At 39.2% G+C, this 24,127-nt stretch overlaps 1 protein-coding gene across 2 annotated transcripts in view; it reads right to left on the bottom strand.

The window, feature by feature from the left end:
- TAF4B (TATA-box binding protein associated factor 4b) overlaps positions 1 to 24,127 on the bottom strand; it is a 167,111-nt gene that overhangs the window by 69,652 nt on the left and 73,332 nt on the right. For both annotated transcript variants that reach the window (XM_003830272.6, XM_034943437.3), the window contains exons 10-11: positions 6,954 to 7,123; positions 1,152 to 1,282 (exon numbers count right to left, since the gene is read on the bottom strand). In XM_003830272.6, the coding sequence (XP_003830320.1) occupies positions 1,152 to 1,282; positions 6,954 to 7,123 (301 nt within the window). The remainder of the gene's footprint in view (positions 1 to 1,151; positions 1,283 to 6,953; positions 7,124 to 24,127) is intronic.

Here is a 24,127-nt window from a genome sequence, read left to right as displayed (position 1 = left end):
CACAAAGATTTATGCAAGTGAGGACCTCGGCAATCATATGTAGTTTTTCCAAAGTTCTAAATGGAAAGGAAAAAAAAATAAAATAATATGATTCCTCCAGGGAACTTACTGGTGGTGTAGTAGCTGACAATTTCCTAGTTTCCTTTAACCTTTGACTAGGATATCACGGCAATGACCATTCTTCCAAATTCAAAATCTCTTAAGGTTACCTACATACCATCTTGTTCAAAGTCTAGCTATAAACATTTCTTGGAAAGAGGGAAACAGTTATCTGATTTATTTATTTATTTTCAACTCAGGTTACCTTCTCTTTTCATCCCTAATCACCCAATATATTCGCCCTCCTCCAAAACTACATCAAGTTATTTTACCTTGATAACAGAAAGTCATTTGGTTCATACCACTAGGGATACAAGCTATTCCCGTATTTAGTTTTTTTAATAAAAGTAGCCAATAACACTTAGTAGCATCAATATGAGCACTCAATGCAATCATTTAACTTATTAAAAGGAACAGAGGATGAACAAGTGGAAAGATCTAATGTAGAACATAAGGACTATGGTTAGTAATATATTGTTTTCAGGATTTCTGCTAAATGAGTAGATTATAGCTGCTTTTGCCACAGGGGAGAAAATGGGTAGATTTGAGATAATGGAAATGTTAATTTATTCAACTAAATAGTAATAATTTTACTATACATGTGTATCTTTAACACGTTGTATACCTTAAATATTAATATATACAATAAAATTTATTTTAAAATAAATCAATCTCTGGAAAACTGAAAGGCAAAAAAAAAAAAAGGAACAGGAATGCGAGGAGAGTGCAGAACACTGAAGAGAACACAAGTAGCCAATATTCCATTCTAACATATCTTTCCTTCCCCATCAAAAGCTTAAGAGAAGCCTCATGCAGAACAGATACATATTTCAATCTACAGTGACACAGAAGCTTTTAATATCATTTTAAACTCCATTTTAATTTTATTTGTCATGTAAGCTTATCTAAATAAGAATGAGACTTTGATTTTCCACTAATATGAAATATAAGCCTCAACCATTCCTTTAAAAACGTGTTTAGAATATCAATCCACGCCCAAAAGACTACCTATAACACTCGAGAGTTTATACTTCTTTAACGATTTCCTTTACCTTGTAAGTAGTCATTCGATGCTGAGCAATTGCAGTCAGTTTTTCTAGAAGGCCTCGTAGTCGTTCCTGTGTTGCTTGGGAGATCAAGTTCACAGCATCAGAGTTAAGTTCTGTAATGTCATGCTTTTTACCTGCAGAAGCAGAGAAAATCCATTACGTGTTTTAGTAGTGGCTGATAATTGAAATAATTAGCACAGCAGGTATTCTGTTCCCCCTGGAAGTCATACCCATTATGAATAAAGGTTTGGAGATTATGATTTTCCTAGTAAAGTCACAACTTCAAAGATCTTAGACATTACATTAATAAAACCTAGCCTGAAGCCTCAGAAAATATAGACATTGTTTCACTTAGCCTCTAGAATCATTCTCCTTGCAAGGTCATTTATAGGACAAAGTTAATAAGAACACAAATCAAGTCTACTGTTCAGGGAGGAAAATGGTAACTGCAGAAATTAGTACCATATTCTGTTAATTTTAGTAATTAAAAAAATAGAAAATTACATTTTGCCCTGTTTGACACTGTTAACAATTTATGACATTTATTTAAATGAATTCAGATTGTGAGTCTCTGTTAATGCCTTGTCTACAAGACATACCTATATTCCTTTTGTCTATTACCAATCATGTTTACTTTGCATTAACTGATGTTCTGATATATTCACTTAGTAGTCAATTTACAAGTTCAAATGGGTTCAAAACCTCATCGTTTCACCTACCTATCTGAATAACTTCTCTCTCACTAGATTTCCTTTCCATAAAAAAATCAAACTTCTTCCTTCTGCTAACTAGCAAGAAAGTTTCAGGAAAACAATTTGGACCACGTACTCAAAAGAGTCAGAATTTCATTTATAAATCAACCTTGTCCGTATTTAAATAGTACTTCTCAGCCCCAGTGAAACCACTTATATCAACAGAGGCTTAAATCTAAAGATACAGGCAATTAGGTAATCTGTTTTAAATAGGCTTTTTAAAAAGCACTACTGTGATTGTTTTTAACATATACACATGAATTTTTAAAATATTATAGTTTGATTTTATATTCTAATTTTCCTGAAATATACTCTTATATTCTCATCAAAGGGTGAACTACAGAAAAAATATGCTTGAATTAAAAGTCAATAACTCAAATACATTGATATTATATAATGAAAGCAAATAGGAAGATACAAAATTAATCAACTTCTCCTAAACCAACCCTTCAAAATGTAATTCATTACTTGTAACAAAGCTGAAATCCTCTCTAATCTCAGATTCAGGCAGGGAAAAAAATTCTACAAAGTCAACTCTACTTTAATAAAACCCTCAGCATAGGCCAGGCATGGTGGCACACGCCTATAATTCCAGCACTTTGGGAGGCCAAGGCAGGTGGATCACCTGATGTCAGGAGTTCGAGACCAGCCTGACTAACACGGTGAAACCCCGTCTCTACTAAATACAAAAAAAATAGCTGGGCGTGGTGGTGCATGCCTGTAATCCGAGCTACACGAGAGGTTGAGACAGGAGAATCACTTGTACCTGGGAGGCGGAAATTGCAGTGCGCTGAGATCGCACCATTGCGCTCCAGCCTGGGTAACATGAGCAAAACTGCATCTCAAAAAAAATAAAAATTAAACTAAAACCCTCAGCATAAACAAATAGTGGGGCCTTCTATAAAAGAAAAAGTACAATTTTATTTCTTATTTTTATTTTTATTTTCTTGAGATGGAGTCTTGCTCTGTCACCCAGGCTGGAGTGCAGTGGTGCAATCTCCACTCACTGCAACCTCTGCCTCCCAGGTTCAAGCAACATTCCTGCCTCAGCCTCCCAAGTAGCTGGGATTACTTATAGGCAAGCGCCACCACACCTGGCTGATTTTTTTTTTTTTTTGTATTTTTAGTAGAGATGGCGTTTCACCATGTTGGCCAGGCTAGTCTCAAACTCCTGACCTCAAGTGATCTGCCCGCCCCAGCTTCCCAAAGTGCTGGGATTACAGGTGTAAGCCACCGCTCCTGGCCTATTATTATTATTTTTGAGACAGGGTCTCACTCTGTCACCCAGGCTGGAATGCAGTGGAGCAATCATAGCCCACTGCAACTTTGACCTGCCAGGCTCAAGCAATCCTCCCACCTCAGCCTGCTGAGTAGCTAGAAGTACAGGCATGAGCCAACAGGCCCAACTACTTTTTTAAATTTTTGTAGAGATTGGGTCTCACTATGTTGCCCAGGCTGGTCTCTAGCTTCTGGGCTCAAGCAATCCTCCTGCCTCAGCCTCCCAAAGTGCTGGGATTACAGGTGCAAGGCACCTTAGTGTTTGAAGAAGAACCTCTGAAAATAATTTCATATGTATTCATAAAACAGAGGTAATTCATCCAACATAAAAACACACATATCTTTTAAATATTGGAAATAAGTGCTGAGATTAAACAATTCCAGGGTTTAGGGAACAACCAAATGTTGTAATGTCTTCACTAAATTGGTAATAAAATACAACTTAAAAATTACAAAGTAAAATACTGTAGAAAAATTCCCATTTTAAAACAAAACACCCTTTTTAACAAAATCAACAAAACTGATTAAGATCTAGTTGGTGCTTGCACACTAGTTATATGATTTTACTGAACGTGCAATTTAATTTAGGTAATTAGGAAAAAAAGAAAAGAACACTGGCATTTTATCTGTTAACATTATTCAAGTAGAAAAATCCTTTTTCCAAAAAGAAAATCTTTGGGTAAATTTGTAACTTCTATTTTTAAGAAACAGCCTTGGTTCTGACCTATTCTACAAGGAAGGAATTTTATTATAAATGGAAAGCATTCCTAGAAATATGTAACTCCATTCACTCTATGATCCTACTTTAAAAAAAAAAGCTTAGCTAATTCAGAAGTAAGAATTCTTGAAGTTTTCCATATTATTCGACAGGTTTGTACTTCATCACTAAGAACTGAAAATGATTTAAGACCAGGAGTTCAAGATCAACCTGGGCAACCTAGTGAGACCCTGTCTCTACAGAAAAATACAAAAATTAGCCAGATTTAGTAGTGCGCACCTGTAGTCCCAGCTACTTCAAAAGGTTGAGGCAGGAGGATCACTTGAACCTGGGAAGTTAGGGCTGCAGTGAGCTGTGATAGCACCACTGTACTCCAGCCTGGGCAACAGAGCAAGACCACATCCCAAAAATAAATATTTATGTAAAAAAGAAGTAAAAATGCAAATAGTTGTTCCCTTACTGTGCTAAATTAGAGGTTACCAAACTATGGCCAACAAGCCAAATCTGATCACTCTTTGTAAGTGAAGTTTTACGGGGATACAGTTGCATGGACTAAATGTTTGCATCTCCCCAAAAGTCATTCATGTTGAAGCTCTAATGCCAGTGAGATGGTATTTGGAGTTGGGGCCTTTGGGAGACAATTAGGTCATAAAAGTACTGCCTTCGCCCTAAGAAGAGACCAGAGAGCTAGCTAGTTATCTTTCTGCCACATGAAAACACAGCAGGAAGATGGCTGTCTGAATACCAGAAAGAAGGCCTTCACCAAGAATCTGACCGTGCTGTCACCCTGATCTCAAATGGCCAACCTCCAGAACTATGAGAAATAAACATTTGTTGTTTAAGCCATCCAATTTATGGCATTTTGTTACAGCAATCCAAGATGACTAAGACAATAACCGTGCCCATTTGTTTACACATTGTCTATGGCTACTTTGTACTATGACAGCCGAATTGAGCAATTGTGACAGAAACCATATAACCTACAAAAGTGGCAAATATTATCTGCCCTTTGAAGGAAAAAGTTGCTTATCCCTGTCCTAAGTGATCAAAAATGCTTTTAATGCCAAAAAATTTTCTATCATATAATCAAGGTTTAAACCACACTGGAAATAGAATTTGGAAGGAGGCTGGGCACAGTGGCTCACGACTGTAACCCCAGCATTTCGGGAGGCCAAGGCGGGTGGATGACTTGACGTCAGGAGTTCAAGACCAGCCTGGCCAACATGGTGAAACCCCATCTCTACTAAAAATACAAAAAATTAGCCGGGCATGGTAGTGGGCGCCTGTAATCCCAGCTACTCGGGAGGTTGAGGCAGGAGAATCGCTTGAACCCGGGAGGCGGAGGTTATAGTGAGCCGAGATTGCGCCACTGCACTGCAGCCTGGGCAACAAGAACAAAACTCAGTCTCAAAAAAAAAAAAAAAAAAAAAAATCGGAAGGGAGGGTGACCGATAAAACTAAGTATCTACTTATATTTTACCAAAGCACTAGATAATTATATGGCAATAAGGAGTTAAGCTACCAATAGATTTCCCAAGCCATCACAGGAAGGTTTAGTGCTGAGACTTGTTTCCAAATTAAGGAACTGGTTTCTGTATAATACAAAATACATATGCAAAAAAGAAAATTGAAGAAGCAAAGGAATGAAGGAAGACAGGGAGGGAGGGAAACACAAGCAAATAGAAAACAAACACATTTTACAATCAGCTCTTCTGGACTTGAAAGCTCTAGTTTTTCATAATAATGTATTCTCGATTTAAATTAGAAATGTAAGCCAGGCACGGTGGCTCACGCCTGTAATCCCAGCACTTTGGGAGGCGGGTGGATCACCTGAGGTGAAGAGCTCAAGACAAGCCTGGCTAACATGGTAAAACCCTGTCTCTACTAAAAATTCCAAAATTAGCTGGGTGTGGTGGTGGGTGCCTGTAATCCCAGTTACTCAGGAGGCTGAGGCAGGAGAATCACTTGAACCTGGGAGGCAGAGGCTGCAGTGAGCCAAGATGGCACCACTGCACTCCAGCCTGGGTGACAGAGTGAGGCTCCATCTTGAGGAAAAAAAAAAGAAGAAGAAGAAGAAGAAAACCCTGGTCATTTATATAGCATACAGCAGCTAAAACATTTATTTACTGAGTACCTGTGAAGTAGACCTAAAAACTGTAATAATAATGAACTTTGTAGTCCTTAAATATACCATAGGTCTATAAAAATCGAAACCTTCACGTTTTTGTATCAAGCCTTCGTTATAAAATATAAAGGTCTTACTTAAGTATATTTGAAGCTCATTAGTACTGGCCCCAAAAATTTGACATAGGTGAAGAAGCCTCCCGGGTTCAAGCGATTCTCATGCCTCAGCCTCCCGAGTAGCTAAGACTACAGGCGCTCCCCCACCACACCTGGCTAATTTTCTGTATTTTTAGTACAGACAGGGTTTCACCATGTTGGCCAGGCTAGTCTCAAACTCCTGAACTCATGTGATCTGCCCACCTCGGCCTTCGAAAGTGCTAGGATTACAGGCATGAGACACCGTGTCTGGCCGTGTTTTCTTACATTTTCTTTCACACTGCAGCTATCTAACAACTACTCCTGGGCCTAGAGAGGACCCTAAGACTCTAATCTAGTTTTTTAAAGTAAGAATGGGTTTAAACTTCAAGGTTAAGAAAAGGGAAAGGGAGTTACTTTCTTTGGATGTCCCTGTATTTCATAAACACAAACATGTAACGTAAGTGTGCATTTGTACATATATATGCCAAAAGTCCAACTATGGAAGGAACAGGACAGAAAAAAAAATAGTGTATTATATATTCATGCAAAAATATATTCCACTATTCCTCCATTAAGAAATATGAGTAAAATATTAACCAAACCCAATACCATGTTATATTAATAATTTTTAAAATAAACTACTTCTTTCTGTAATGCCCATGAAATCTTGATTATTTCTAGAATCTTATTTAAGCCTCAGAGTTCCAGGACAACCAACCCAGGTTATCTCTTTTGATAATATTTTCCCTCAAACAGACATTTCTATCAGGTCAATAATCATAACTCTACACTTACCAATGTCTAAAATTCTCTTTTGTAGAGCTCCAATAAAAAGAAATGGTTCATCTTTACATGACTGAATGAGTGTGCCAACCAATTCAGAGTTTGTTGCTAAGATGCAGGCATTTTCTTCATTAAGGTTGACCCCTGCCATAGAAGTCACATCATTGATGTCATCCTCATCTCTAATAGAAAAAAAAAAAGGTTATACATTTTAGGGTGTGTGTGTGTGTGTGTGTGTGTGTGTGTGTGTGTGTGTGAGAGAGAGAGACAGAGAGAGACAGAGACAGAGAGAGAGAGAGAGAGAGTTTCAGAGAGCAAAAGAATTAGAGGTCTCTCCTTGTAACTAACGGCATTATTTTACTTAATTCATCCAATCAAGAGAAGTGAAGAATGGCTACCTTTCCCTTTAAGCTTTTGAAAGTAATTAGTGTCTCTAACCACCAATGTATATTTAATAACAGAAGGATGAATGAGAAGTAACTTTGTCTTCTAGGTCCCAACTTTCCCTCTCTCAGTCTGGCAAATAAGAAACACCAAGAGGCATTTGGAGTTACACCAAGTCATCCATAAATCCTCTGCAATGAAAGACAAAGAAATGAAAACAGACATCTTTCTTTTCATCCAAGATGGTTAAAAGTCCATCAGCTGTCCCCAGTGTACTCTACCATTCATTCCACTTAAGGGCAGCAGAAATTCTCTGGTCCTGAAAGGTCCATATCCACATAAAGACCCTTGGGAAGAAGCTTACTAGACTAGCCATTCTAAAACCAAATGGTATAAAACTAGTTTTGTTTTTCTGTTTCAGACTTTTGGTGTGCTCCATCTATACCAACTGAATTCGTTAAACCACATCCTCAGCAATTACCCAAAAATGGCCTATATATAAAATATAAAACACACTCATGTATATATACACACACACACACATACATGTGCATAAAAAATACAAAAGATGTCTGGGCTCCTTGCTTTGTATCAGCAAAATTAAACAGTTGTTTTTATCTAATGGAATTGTTACATGGCCACAGCACTAAGATGAGTATATATATTTAAGGGTAGAGAGGAGGGAGAGGAAAGAAATACTAAAATTCCCTCATAGCATCCTTGTCACTATATGTAATAAGAAGCATCTTACCAGTGTTATATGACAATGTATAACATAAGTTACAATAATGTGATTATATAAAAAGATGTTGTTTCTCTTTATTGCAGGGGCCAAATGGTATATAATATGGTCTTTTGTCAATAGGATTTAAATTACAAATTTCTCTGTGGTAATGCATCTGTGCACAGAAAAAGGAAATAAAGTGTAAAATGCTCAAAAAATGAAGGCCTCTGGTGTTCAACTTTAAAAAACAACACATTAGGGATGAGGGGGAAAAGAACTCATACTCAAACACATATAAGAGATGTGAGCAAAATAAAAGAAAGTAGGCCAGGAGCAGTGGCTACCATCTGTAATTCCAGTACTCTGGGAGGCCAAGGTGGGAGGATTGCTTTAGGTGAGGAGTTCGAGATCAGCCTGGGCAACATAGGGAGATACCACCTCTACAGAAAACAAAAAAAAATTAGCCAGGCATGGCTGTATATGCCTGTGGTTCCAGCTACTTGAGAGGCAGAGGTGGGAGGATCACTTGAGCCTGGGAGGTAGAGGCTGCAGTGAGCTGTGATCAGGCCACTGCACTGCAGCCTGGGTGACAGAGTGAGACCCTGTGTTTAAAAAAAAAACTCAAGGAAAGTAAACTGCTAAACACAGCAATTGAAAAAATGAAGAGAAGTAACAATGGTCTTACATGAACAGTATACCAAAAGCTCAAAATTAAAAGGCATGTCTCTGTAATGGGGAAAGAAAACAGTAAAAACTTAATTTCTCAAACCACCAAATGAAATATGCAGAGCAAAGAAATGTCACAAAGGTATCCTCAGAGATATGGGATGCTAAGAACGATTTTAAGAATCACTCTGCCACCTATATAAATAAATCAATGTGTCCAGATTTAAACATCTAAACATTTAAACATCGAAAGCATTAAGAATGTAAGGAATCATAAGCCTAAAGATGGACCAAAATCTGAGTAAAAAAATTTTAATGGGACTATGTAAAATTTATTTTCAAAAGAACACGTGAACATAAATGAAAAGTCAGATCACTGCAAAACAGAATCCTAACCAGTTATTTAACATTTCTGGGACTCAGTTTCCGCCTCCAAAAAATACATAACTCAGATTAGGTGCTTTCTAAGGTCCCTCTCAACCACTTAAAAAAATGATGCAGCTCTCTTTGGACTGACATGGAACAAAGAGACTGCACCTTGAAAATACATATGCTTACATAGGCATAATATATTTTTGGAAAGATACACAAGAAATTTTCTGGAGAGGGAAATACAAAACCAGGGATAGGAAGAAGGCTTACTTTATACCAATTATACCCTTTTCTATCTTTTGAATGTTGTACTATATATATGGATTGCCCAATCAAAATAATTGGTGATATTGAAAGTAACATAAGTAAACACTCAGATAAAGAAAAGTAAAGATAGAAAAATTGAAGTGTAGAGATATAACCTCATCCCTGCTTTAAAGTAAAACTGGAGTTTTAACGTGCGGGTAACTCCACATGACCTTTACACATATACATACAACACTGACTGCCTGTCAACTAAGATGTGCGCCAGGTACACAGGCCCCTGGAAATTGCACCTTGCTTCTCTAGCAAGGTCCCTGTACAGCCTTTGTTGACATCTCACACACAGGCTGGCAAGACCAGTGCCAGGCCTACTTACTACCAATACCTAGCATTGTATTAGCACTGAACAGAATTCAGTCAATGAGGAGACAGTCCCATGTCTTTTAGAATCTTGCAGCCTTTCCCTGCAAATGAGCAGGGAACTAACTACTCAATAAGATTTGTTCTTGCCTGCCATCCTTCCTTCTATCTAGCCCCAAGCTGAATACAACTCCCTCTAGTTACCATGGTTACAGATGGTGGCAGGCGTAGAGGAGGACCCCTACTGAGGAAAGAGGAAAAGATGCCACAAAAAAACAGCACCCAAGCTATTTAAAACTTCTTTAGTCAAGGAGGCAGACTAAAGGAAAGCAGTGTTCTAGCAGCATATCAGTAAGGCTAGATAAGAGGTCAGGACACTAGCAAAGGCTTTGATGTTTAGAGATATTTGTGATTCTGGTTTGGTTTTAATTTTCAAGAAGTAAGTAAGAATCACCAAACCAAGTCTTCAAGTCTTCTGGTCTGATGCGGTGTCTTTCGATGAAGGTGCTGTGAAAGACAATCTGTTTTGTTTTAAAAGATATTCAGAAAAACAAACTTAATAGTGCCTCAGTAGAAAAAGCCTTCCAACTCAAGATTCTATGGAGTGTTACAGGGAACTAGGCAAATATTACAAAAATATCACTAATTTATCACAAATGCTTTGCATTCTAGCTTCTGAAACTGATCTAATTCTTTAGCTTTTGAGAATGCCTGCTCATGCCTGCCTTCTTACAATGTCTTCTTCTATCCCCTTAACTTCTCTAACAACAGCAGACTACTTCTTCTAAAGTAAAGTCAGTCACGTTATTTTCCTGTTCAAAAATCTTTCACATTACCCTGAACTCAACTTGACATCCAAGGTCTTCCAGGTAATGACCGTAGTTAGCACTCTTCCCCCTTCCTTCCATTACTCACTATAGAATAACTCCTCCTGATTCTGGACTTTGCTTAGACTATTCCCTTCCTGTTCTAGTCTTCAACTTCCTATGCTTGTTTTTTTGTTTCTTTGAGACTGAGTCTCGTTTTGTCGCCCAGGCTGGAGTGCAGTGGCAAGGTCTCGGCTCACTGCAACCTCCACCACCTGGGTTCAAGCGATTCTCATGCCTCAGCCTCCTGAGTAGCACCACCACGCCTGGCTAATTTTTGTATTTTTTTTAGTAGAGACAGGATTTTGCCACGTTGGCCAGGCTGGTCTCAAACTCCTAACCTCAGGTGATCTGCCTGCCTCGGCCTCCCAAAATGCTGGGATTACAGGTGTGAGCCACCACGCCCAGCCCCTTTGCTTTTTTCTTATTTTCAAAGCTTTCAAAGCCTTATCTATGTCCCAGATCCACTTTGAATGCCTACTTTAGAAATGCTGGTTTTATAATTTTAAATCATTTGTCCAACTGCTACAATGCTGAACTCCTGAGAGCACATGTTTGTCTCTGTTATGGTAGTTCTTACTCTGTCTTCTTTTCTAATCAATGTATTTGCCTTAAATTCCAACTAATTTTATTGATCATATTAATCATCTTCATCACCTATCACTGCAGCTTTTTTCCTAGTATGAAACAATGGAAACAACCTAAATGTCCATCATCATGGAACTTTGTTAAAAATATCAAAATCACAGTGAATATGTACTGACGAGACAATCTCCAAGATTACTATTAAGTGGTTAAAAAAAAAAAACAAAAAAAGCAAAACATTATGTATGTATTATATATTACCATCTGTGTTGAATACCATATCTAGGGAGCTCCATCTTGTCATGTACCATCAATAAAGTATACTGTACCCAAGAAAAAAAAAATACTATACTTAGAACAATACATAAGAAACTGAAAAAAAGTGGTAACTGGTTGGCTCTAGGCTGGGAACCTCGGTAACAGGGGGATAAAGAAGTCAGGGGAACCCTTACTTTTCTCATTGCATACCTTCTTGTACCTTATAAATTTTGTGTAAAATGTTCACATTACCTACTCAAATAAATGAGTTTTAAAAATATAAACAAAAACTTTTATTTTAAGATCTAGTTATTTCCTTAGATTACTAAATCCGTAATAAAATTAGTTTGCCTTCAATATTCTTTTTTCACCTCTCTCAAGCAGAGCCTCTCTACCACAGTGAGCCAGTAAATTCACACAATATCCTGCTTATTCCTTCTTCTATGCTTTAAAGTTGTTTTTCTCATGGGAATTTCCCTCTCTTCTTATTAACTCAAATGTAGCGTAGCATACTGCAGTACTTCTCAAGCAATAGTGTTTTTAGGAAACACCTAGGAAGTATATTTAAAATGCAGGTCTCAATGTCAAACACACATCCACACAGTACCCATGATTGTCATTTGGTAGGCCTATGATGGAGACCAGGGATTTGGAGTTTTCTAACAGGCACACTTAAATGATCATGATACAAATGGTCTAAGGACCACACTAAGAAAAATACTGAGTTATAAAAATTAAGAGTACTGATTCTAAAGAGGTCAAGGTTTCAGTCCCTGTTCTGACCATTATTAACAGGATGGCTGGGTGCAGTGGCTCACACCTGTAATCCCAACACTTTCGGAGCCCGAGGTGGGCGTGTCTCCTGAGGTCAGGGGCTCAGCACCAACCTGGCCAATATGGTGAAACCCCATCTCTACTAAAAATACAAAAATGAGCTGGGCATGGTTGCATGCCTCTAATCCCAGCTACTCGGGAGGCTGAGGCAGGAGAATCTCTTGAACCCGGGAGGCAGAGTTTGCAACTGAGATCGCGCCACTGCACTCCAGCTTGGGCGACAGAGTGAGACTTCATCTCAAAAATAAAAAATAAAAAATAAATATTAATAGGATGACCATGGACAAGTTTCTTCCCACGTCTATTCATTGATCCCCTTATCTGTAAAATGGGAGTGAAAATGACCCTCTCATGTAATTTTGTGTGAAAACTATTAGAAACTAAAACTGCATCAGAAACTAAAAATTGGTATTATTTATTCAATGAAAAATAACAAATATATATTACCATAAATAACATACTTTAACAAAAATTAACATATCAAAATTTAAAAATAGATCAAGAGTGGTACTGCCTTCTATTTTTACAAATCTTTTTAAAATCCACGGGTCCTCTTGCATTTTGAATGGGATCTGTTACTCAGACATGGTTTTGCAACATCATCCATTGGTAATATGGAAAATACTAGTTCACTGAGTTATACAGTTCTTCCAAATTTAGATTCTAATACATAATCCAAAATTACATGTATCTCCACCAACCAAATCAGAAAATATAACTATTGGAAAGCTGTCAAAGTCATGGTAATAGATATGTTTTGCAAAATTTTCATTTTTGCTTGATAGCTCCAACTTTATCATTGGCAAAAAAAAAAAAATACTGTCAGGTTTTTTTCCCTAAAGTGACAGACTCACTTCATTCATTTTCATGAAAATGTCTGTCAAATGCTGGTCTATATATACTTATAGTTCCTAAATTTATAATGAACATCAGAAATATAAGGATTTTTAAAATACAAGTTCCTGCCATACCCAATCTCCAGAGATTTTATTCTAGATTAGATCAGCTCCAGGAACCAAAATTTTAACAAATTCCCTGGGTAACTCTGAGACTGCTGATCTATAGTATACTAGGAAATATTTAGTTATCAATTGTTTCCTAAAGTATGTACTAGCTCTTTCCTATATTCATGTTCTCAGTTCAATTATTAATTTCTTTTTTTTTTTTTTTTTTTTTTGAGACAGAGTCTCACTCTGTTGCCCAGGCTGCCAGGTTGGAGTGAAATGGCACAGTCTCGGCTCACTGCATCCTCCGCCTCCCAGGTTCCAGCAATTCCCCTGTCCCAGCCTCCCAAGTAACTGGGACTACAGGCATGCACCACCACACCCAGCTAATTTTGTATTTTTAGTAGATACAGGGTTTCACCATGTTGGCCAGGCTGATCTCGAACTCCAGACCTCAGATGATCCGCCCACCTCGGCCTCCCAAAGTGCTCGGATTACAGGTGTGAGCCACTACGCCTGGCCTAATTTAATTTCTTAACAAGAAATTTTTAGATTTTTCACACCACAGCATTATAACTGTCTCTTGGCTTTGATCATTCTTGAGAATGCTCGTGACAAATAAATAAGATATGCCCTATCTCCTACCTATATAACTTCAACCTTCACTTCATGGTGTACCTACCTCTAACGTCCTCCTTCTCAGTTTATTCTGCACTAAAGTACACAGATAAATTTTCCTGAACATAACTTTACTATGACAAAATATGACTAAAAACTTTGAAAGACTTCACAATATAATCTCCAAGTCTTCACTCATATAATTCACTTGGAATGTTCAACAACCTCATTTCTTTTTTCTCTCTCTCTTTTTTATTAAGACACCCAGGCTGGAGTGCAGCGGTGCAATCTCACCTTTCTGCAGCCTTCACTTCCGGAGCTCAGGTCATTCTCCCGCCTCAGCCTCCCAAGTAGCTAGGATTACAGGCGTGCGCCACCATGCCCAACTAATTTTGGGGGGTTTTTTGTTTTTGGCTTGAGTGCAATGGCTCCATCTCGGCTCACTGCAACCTCTGCCTCCCAGGTTCAAAGCAATTCTCCCTGCCTCAGCCTCCCAAGTAGCTGGGACTACAGGCGCACCACCACACCTGGCTCATTTTTGTATTTTTAGTGGAGATGGAGTTTCGCCACGTTGGTCAGGCTGGTCTCGAACTCCTGACCTCAGGTGATCTTCCCACCTCAGCCTCCCAGAGTGCTAGGATTACAAGCGTGAGCATACACAAGGACAAATAGACTCATAATACATAAAACAATGAATTATATATGATGAAAGTTAAATAAGTTAATATACACTAGACAATCTAATTCCTGCAGTATGGAAAAAATGGACATTAAAATTGATAGAGTAATACCATCTATGCAAATAGCACATAATCTGGTCCTATATTATTTTCCAAGAGTGTCTTTTTAAAGTAATAAAAATCACACTAAAACCCCTAGTTGTTAAAACACCTTCACTACCAGATATAGTATATAGATATTATCCATAAATATTTTATTATGTATCTCTAAAATATAAGGACTTTAAATAAATGATCACATAAAAATATTGATATTAATTCCTTATTATCATCACATCTTCAGTTGAAATACGGTTATGCAAACATGCAGAGGTACTATCCTGCTTGCCACTTCTGATTCTGAAGTATGATGGAAAGAACATGAATCTCTGGCACCCTCTGGTGTTTAAGCACAATACAGCTTCCCAAATTCACCCCAGCTATACTGACAAGCAGAATAGAAAACAGAATCTTCTTAGCAGAAAAAGTCACAAATGAATCCCCCCGAAAAGTGTAAGTTAACAAAATAGTTTTAAAAAACTATGAAAATATCATTCTATATTATTAAATGTCATACAGTTTGGTCAAGACAAGAGCTAATATTATTCGCTACTATTTCTTCTTATTTAACAAAAGAGCCAACATCGAGGGTCTATTATCAGTTTCATTTAAAAAGTAACTGAAGTAGGGCTGGGCACGGTGGCTCATGCCTGTAATTCCAGCACTTTGGGAGGCCGAGGCAGGTGGATCACGAGGTCAGGAGATCGAGACCATCTGACCATCCTGGCTAACACGGTGAAACTCCGTCACTACTAAAAAAATACAAAAAAAATTAGCCAGGTGTGGTGGCAGGTGCCTGTAGACCCAGCTACTCAGGAGGCTGAGGCAGGAGAATGGCGTGAACCCAGGAGGCAGAGCTTGCAGTGAGCCGAGATCGTGCCACTGCACTCCAGCCTGGGAGACAGAGTGAGACTCCATCTTAAAAAATAAATAAATAAATAAATAACTGAAGTGATGTAAGTATCCAGGGAAGCAAAATTAAATTTAAAAAGACATCACTATGGAAAGATATGCATAAAGCCATGTGTGACTGTGAATTACTAGAAAGTACTGTACAAAAATGAAAAGTGCACCTTTGTACAAAAATATGTAAGAAATAGCTGAGATTATAAATACTCCTTTTCCAAAACTCACCATTTCAACAAATATTTGAATGCCTATTATGAAACAGGCATTGTTCTAAACACTCGGTATACATACAATGGTAAACAATCATTGTAAGCTTTCATAGACGATTAAGAAGAAGTGGGAAATACATGGAAGCAGGGGTAAACAAATAAATGAACAAAATAATTTTAGATAAGTACCTCAAGACAGCAGATGTCACTGTGGAAGCTACTTTATGTTGGTTGGCCAAGCAAAATTTACCTCTCTAAGGAGGTAGATTTGATATATGAAAGACCATGTCATATGAAGACTGAGGGACAGCTTTCACTGCATACCACATCGAAAACTATACAGTGGGTTTTATCAAAATCTCACGTAACCCATAAATATACACCTATGTACCCCCCAAAATTAAACATTAAAAACATTAAAGAAAATAATAAATAAATAAAATTATACATCAGGACCATGACTAGTGTGTCCGAAGAACAGAAAGGAGGCAAACATGGAGCACGGATCCCTAACACCACGGACCGTGATCCTTGCAATTCAGTTTTTCTGAACATGAGAGATAATTTGCTTATGCAATGGCTTTTCAGTTTTTCTGTTCCCTACAACCTTACCAAATTCTAACAAATATAACCATGGTTTCAGATGGGAATCTTCTATATCGTAAAAAGAAAATTCTTTAAGCCAATTCTCTGCCCCCACCACCCAAATTAACCTAATCACACAATTCTATACAAACTTCATGGAACTGCCATGCTGATTCTAAAATTCATGCACGAGAGAAAAATAACGAGTAAAATTAAGATACCCTCGATAAAAAGGAATATAGAAAAAGGACTTACTTTAACTATGGGCTAGAAAAATAAATAAAGATGTTATAACAATCGAAAACACCAAAATAGTAATATCAAAACAAAACAAATATTTGGGAGGCCGAGGCAGGTGGATCACCTGAGGTCAGGAGTTTGAGACTGGCCTGGCCAACATGATGAAACCCCGTCTCTACTAAAAATACAAAAATAAGCTGGGAGTGGTGGCGCGTGCCTGTAGTTCAGCTACTCGGGAGGCTGAGGCACGAGAATCGTTTGAACCCAGCAGGTGGAGGTTGTGGTGAGCCGAGATCGCGCCACTGCACTCCAGCCTGGGCAACAGAGTGAAACTGTATCTCAAAAAATAAAATAAAATAAAACAAAAACATATCACTAAAATGAAATTTGCCCTTTTATAAATGGGAATTTACTATAAGATAAAGGTGGCATTGCAAATAAGAAAGTTAAAGATGATGAACTCTTTACTAACTATTGCTGAGACAATTCATTTGAGGAAAATTTAATCTCTGCCTCACACATTTACAAAAATAAAGTCAAGAGTTATTGAAGATATAAAGGTAAATATCTGTATTTGAGGTAAGTGCATACAAGTATCTTAGAAGAAGATACAGAAGGCACATCATTCTGGGCTCATAATACGAAAGGATACATTAGAATTCAAAAGCCATAAAGGAAGAGACTGCTAAACTTTATACTGTAATTTAAATTTTCCATATATGAAACACTAAAAACAAATTTCCAAGTTAAACAAAAAACTAGGAGAAAAATACTTACAACTTATACATCAAAGAATTACTACTGTCCAGCATATGTACATAAGTCTGGAAAGCAATAAGTAGTCAACAGATAAATGGGCGAAAGTAATAAGTCAGAAATTTCCCAAAGAAAATACTTATAGTGACATTTTTCCTTCAGGCAGTAAGTGGACTAGATTTACTGAGGAGCAATTACACAGCATAAGACATTTTCATTCCATTGTTTGGTTCACAGGACCTGTTAAAAAAATGGTGTCAGTAAAAATCAGCAATAAGCATATCCTAAAGGAAGAATTGCCTCAAGGGCAAATGACTGTGGCTAGCACTAGTTCTTGATTACAATGGGAAAAGTGTATCTGAGACTCCTGGGTAAGTCAAGTTCCCAGGAAGAAGACTAAAGTGGTTCCAAGTCAATAGTAATCCCTGGGTCTACTAGAAACAGTCACAAATCCTCTCTGGAAGAAAGCAAACTCAGTTTAGACCCTCAGGTTTAATCTGATTTACCTGTCCAACAAAGTTTTAGATTTATTGACTACATTTTTTACTTCTAAAAGTCCTATTTGGTTCTTTTTCAAGTATTTGCAGTCATTTTTAAAAATAGTTTCTTGCTCATTCTTGAGATTCCGTATTTTATTTTTAAATACTTTATACTATTTTTTAACACTTACTATTTGATCATCCTATGTTTGAAGTCACTGGAATTCCAAATGTATTACTGTTTCCCTGTAGCTTGACTCAAGGATACTTCCTTGCATGTTTATCTTTAAATGTGAACATATATTTCATATGAACACCCAAAAACAATGGAATAACATCTTCAAAGCAAAAAAAAAACAACAGTCAACCTATAATTCTAATCTCAATCTTGACATTGTCTATATAAATAATCTAAAATCATCTAGAAATTATTAGAAATAATAACAAGGCTGTTGGTATATGATTTTTTTAAGTCCTGAATTTCTCTATGCTAGTAAAAGAAAAGGCAGTTACCAAAAATATTACTTATAATAACAACAAGAAAGATATCTAGGAATAAATCTAACAGATAAATGCAACAAATCATGCAGAATCTGTATAAATAAAATTATACTACTTTATTGAAAGATGTTTAAAAAGGTATATATAATGGAGATACAAATCATGTTCATAGAAGGATCCAAATTATAATAAATCAGCTGGAAGACAGTGGGCCTATGGACTCAGGCCACGCCAATTCAAATTCTAACAGATTACTGGTAGAATTTAACAAGTTGATCATTAAATGTATAGGGAATAGCAAAAGCCCAAGTAGAGCCAAGGAGTATGAAAGTGGAGGGAGTATGAAAGTGGAGGGGGTATGAAAGTGGAGGGGGTATGAAAGCGGAGGGAGGATGAAAGTGGAGGGAGGATGAAAGTGGAGGGAGGATGAAAGTGGAGTGGGTATGAAAGTGGAGGGAGGATGAAAGTGGAGGGAGGATGAAAGTGGAGGGAGGATGAAAGTGGAGGGAGGATGAAAGTGGAGGGAGGATGAAAGTGGAGGGAGGATGAAAGTGGAGGGAGGATGAAAGTGGAGGGGGTATGAAAGTGGAGGGGGTATGAAAGTGGAGGGGGTATGAAAGTGGAGGGAGGATGAAAGTGGAGGGGGTATGAAAGCGGAGGGAGGATGAAAGCGGAGGGAGGATGAAAGCGGAGGGGGTATGAAAGCGGAGGGGGTATGAAAGTGGAGGGGGTATGAAAGTGGAGGGGGTATGAAAGTGGAGGGAGGATGAAAGTGGAGGGGGTATGAAAGTGGAGGGGGTATGAAAGTGGAGGGGGTATGAAAGTGGAGGGGGTATGAAAGTGGAGGGGGTATGAAAGTGGAGGGAGGATGAAAGTGGAGGGAGGATGAAAGTGGAGGGAGGATGAAAGTGGAGTGGGTATGAAAGTGGAGGGAGGATGAAAGTGGAGGGAGGATGAAAGTGGAGTGGGTATGAAAGTGGAGGGAGGATGAAAGTGGAGGGAGGATGAAAGTGGAGGGAGGATGAAAGTGGAGGGAGGATGAAAGTGGAGTGGGTATGAAAGTGGAGGGGGTATGAAAGTGGAGTGGGTATGAAAGTGGAGGGAGGATGAAAGTGGAGGGAGGATGAAAGTGGAGGGAGGATGAAAGTGGAGGGAGGATGAAAGTGGAGGGGGTATGAAAGTGGAGGGGGTATGAAAGTGGAGGGGGTATGAAAGTGGAGGGAGGATGACAGTGGAGGGGGTATGAAAGCGGAGGGAGGATGAAAGTGGAGGGGGTATGAAAGTGGAGGGGGTATGAAAGTGGAGGGAGGATGAAAGTGGAGGGAGGATGAAAGTGGAGGGAGGATGAAAGTGGAGGGAGGATGAAAGTGGAGGGAGGATGAAAGTGGAGGGAGGATGAAAGTGGAGGGAGGATGAAAGCGGAGGGGGTATGAAAGCGGAGGGGGTATGAAAGTGGAGGGGGTATGAAAGTGGAGGGGGTATGAAAGTGGAGGAGGTATGAAAGTGGAGGGAGGATGACAGTGGAGGGGGTATGAAAGCGGAGGTGGGATGAAAGTGGAGGGAGGATGAAAGTGGAGGGAGGATGAAAGTGGAGGGAGGATGAAAGTGGAGTGGGTATGAAAGTGGAGGGAGGATGAAAGTGGAGGGAGGATGAAAGTGGAGGGAGGATGAAAGTGGAGGGAGGATGAAAGTGGAGGGAGGATGAAAGTGGAGGGAGGATGAAAGTGGAGGGAGGATGAAAGCGGAGGGAGGATGAAAGCGGAGGGAGGATGAAAGCGGAGGGGGTATGAAAGCGGAGGGAGGATGAAAGCGGAGGGGGTATGAAAGCGGAGGGGGTATGAAAGTGGAGGGGGTATGAAAGTGGAGGGGGTATGAAAGTGGAGGGGGTATGAAAGTGGAGGGGGTATGAAAGTGGAGGGGGTATGAAAGTGGAGGGAATATGAAATTGGAGGGAGTATGAAAGTGGAGTGGGTATGAAAGTGGAGGGGGTATGAAAGTGGAGGGGGTATGAAAGTGGAGGGGGTATGAAAGTGGAGGGGGTATGAAATTGGAGGGAGTATGAAAGTGGAGGGAGGATGAAAGTGGAGGGAGGATGAAAGTGGAGGGGGTATGAAAGTGGAGGGGGTATGAAAGTGGAGGGGGTATGAAAGTGGAGGGGGTATGAAAGTGGAGGGGGTATGAAAGTGGAGGGGGTATGAAAGTGGAGGGGGTATGAAAGTGGAGGGGGTATGAAAGTGGAGGGAAATGAAAGTGGAGGGGGTATGAAAGTGGAGGGGGTATGAAAGTGGAGGGAGGATGAAAGTGGAGTGGGTATGAAAGTGGCAGGAGGATGAAAGTGGAGGGAGGATGAAAGTGGAGGGAGGATGAAAGTGGAGGGAGGATGAAAGTGGAGGGAGAACGACAGTGGAGGGGGTATGAAAGCGGAGGGAGGATGAAAGTGGAGTGGGTATGAAAGTGGAGGGAGGATGAAAGTGGAGTGGGTATGAAAGTGGAGGGAGGATGAAAGTGGAGGGAGGATGAAAGTGGAGGGAGGATGAAAGTGGAGGGAGGATGAAAGTGGAGGGAGGATGAAAGTGGAGGGGGTATGAAATTGGAGGGAGTATGAAAGTGGAGGGGGTATGAAAGTGGAGGGGGTATGAAAGTGGAGGGAGGATGAAAGTGGAGTGGGTATGAAAGTGGAGGGAGGATGAAAGTGGAGGGAGGATGAAAGTGGAGGGAGGATGAAAGTGGAGGGAGGATGAAAGTGGAGGGAGGATGAAAGTGGAGGGTGTATGAAAGTGGAGGGGGTATGAAATTGGAGGGGGTATGAAAGTGGAGGGGGTATGAAAGTGGAGGGGGTATGAAATTGGAGGGAGTATGAAAGCGGAGGGAGGATGAAAGCGGAGGGAGGATGAAAGCGGAGGGAGGATGAAAGCGGAGGGGGTATGAAAGCGGAGGGGGTATGAAAGCGGAGGGAGGATGAAAGCGGAGGGAGGATGAAAGCGGAGGGGGTATGAAAGTGGAGGGTGTATGAAAGTGGAGGGGGTATGAAAGTGGAGGGGGTATGAAAGTGGAGGGAGGATGAAAGTGGAGGGTGTATGAAAGTGGAGGGAGTATGAAAGTGGAGGGGGTATGAAAGTGGAGGGGGTATGAAAGTGGAGGGGGTATGAAAGTGGAGGGGGTATGAAAGTGGAGGGGGTATGAAAGTGGAGGGGGTATGAAAGTGGAGGGGGTATGAAAGTGGAGGGGGTATGAAAGTGGAGGGGGTATGAAAGTGGAGGGGGTATGAAAGTGGAGGGGGTATGAAAGTGGAGGGGGTATGAAAGTGGAGGGGGTATGAAAGTGGAGGGAGTATGAAAGTGGAGGGGGTATGAAAGTGGAGGGAGTATGAAAGTGGAAGGAGTATGAAAGTGGGGGGGTATGAAAGTGGAGGGGGTATGAAAGTGGAGGAAGAAAAGGAAATAAAGAAGAAGGAGAAGTAGGTAGAAAATATGCATTACCAAATATAAAACTTCTTTTGAAATTATAGTAAATTAAACTGTATGCTATTGGAAATTTTAAAATTAACCAATAAAATGAAATAGAGATAAAAAAGATTAACTATTGATTAGAGGCATTTTAAAAAAAGAAAGATTAAAAAAGAGAGAAGACCCATATATATATGACATAGGAGACATTACAGATCACTGAAGAAGGACAAATTATTCAATAATGCTGCTAGAACAAGCGGTTTCCTATATGGGGAAAAACGAATCAGGATCTCTAAACCTCCAAACCATAGCAAAAACAAAAACCAAATTTTAACTCCTGAAGACAAAAAGATATTCAAATAGGCTGGGCATGATGGCTCACACCTGTAATCCCAGCACTTTGGGAGGATGCAGCAGGAGGATCACTTGAGGCCACCAGTTTGAAACCAGCCTGGACAACGAAGCGAGATCCTCATCTCTACAAAAAATTTAAAAACTAGCCAATTGTTGTGGCGTGTACCTGTTGTCTTAGCTACTCTGGAGGCTTGTTTGAGTCCAGGAATTTGAGGTTGCAGTGAGGCATGATAGTGCCACTCAATGCACTCCAGCCTAGGTGACAGAGACCATTTCTCAAAAAAAAAAAAAAAAAAAAAAAAAAAATTTTAATATGAAACTTCAAAACTTTTAGAAGACAATAATAGGAGACTATCTTTGTGATCTCCAGAAGGATCTCTAAAATAAGGCATAAGTATTAATCATAAAAGAAACTGCCAAATTCAACAACTTTAAAATTAAGAATTTCTGTTCATCAAAATATACCATAAAAGAAAGTAAATTGCAAAACACTAACTCTAGTAGATATGTGTAACACAAAAAAAGTATAAAGAATTAAAAAGGACTTCTGCTTCTGTTACAGACCATTGTAACCTCAAAACAATCAGACAATTGTTTTGAGGACAAGAAACTAATAAAGCCAGAACAATTTTAAGTTTATTTGAAGGCATCAGAGAGCTGCCGAGGGAGCCAGGTCTTGAGGGACGACAGCCCTGAAAGAACAGAACCTCACTGAAGTAACCCCAATTTTCTCCATGTCTTTTTTTCCTCTGGGCACATGCTGATTCTTGACGTGGAACAAGACACTAAGAAACCACAGAGACAGCAGCTGCTAAGAGGCAGAAAAGCCAACAGAGCATTAGGCAATCTCATGAGGAGAGAGAGAGACAAGAAGTTGAAGTCCAAGGCTGCCAGAACTTGAGGGATGAATGGACCATGATCCTATTAATAAGTGAGGCATTTACCAGTGTTCTTCATACAGATCTGACATTTAATTAAATATTACCAAGTGCAGCAAAGAAACGGGATTAAAAAGCCAGATAATAGAAATAGAGTCACAGGTAACCCAGGCATTGGAAACATTAAGCATTTGACTTTAACCACAAGTGGCAGGGTGTGGTGGCTCATGTCTATAATCCCAGCGCTTTGGAAGGCTGAGTCAGGAGGATCACTTGAGGCCTGGAGTTCAAGACCAGTCTGGGAGACAAAGCAAGACCCCACCTCTACAAAAATAAATTTTTAAAAAAGCTAGCTAGGCATGGTGGCACATGCCTGTAGTCCCAGCTACTTGGGAGGCTGAGGCAGGAGCATCACTGGAGCCTAGGAGTTCAAGGCTGCAGTGAGCTATGATTGTGCCACTGTACTTCAGCCTGGGCAACAGAGCAAGACTGTCTCAAAAAAAAAAAAACAACAACAACAACAACCAAAGAAAACCACACATGCACACAATAAAATAACTACAATTAATTGTTCAAGAACATAGAGGCAAACAACTATACCACAGGACAATAATCCATTAAAAAAGAAATGATGGTCGTGGTTTCTAGTAATGCTACAATAGTTTGATCAATAACAATTACAAAATCTACAAACAGTTTTTAAAAGGCAATCATTTGGAGACTTAATAAAGGCAGGCAGAAAACAGAGGTAAGTCAACCGTTGGATGATGGGAACAGTAATGGGTAAAATTTGTGAGTTTATGTCTTTTGGTCTGAAAGCACTCCCTAGTCTATGCACTCCCTAGTCTATGACTAGTGGCTTGAGATGTCCCAATAACAGAGCTTCAAATATATAATACAAAAATTGACAGAACTAAAGGAAAAAACAAGCAAAAGGAAAAAAAAAATCAGAGTGGGAGATTTTAATACCCACTCTACGTAAGTGATGGAAACAGTCTGAAAAATAAAACCAAAAAAAAGCCCAGGGTATAGAAGATGTGAACACTGTCACCCACCTACACCAAACTGATGTAGACAACAAAAAACTACATCCCCAAACTGAATAATACGTATTTTCTCCCAAGTGCTCATGAGATATTAATCAAAATTAGTCACACTGAGAAGTCTCAATA

The sequence above is a fragment of the Pan paniscus genome, chromosome 17 (genome assembly GCF_029289425.2).
Source record: "Pan paniscus chromosome 17, NHGRI_mPanPan1-v2.0_pri, whole genome shotgun sequence".
NCBI lineage: Eukaryota > Metazoa > Chordata > Mammalia > Primates > Hominidae > Pan > Pan paniscus.
The sequence above is the reverse complement of the archived record's forward strand: the minus strand, read 5'-3'. Positions and strand labels throughout refer to the sequence as shown.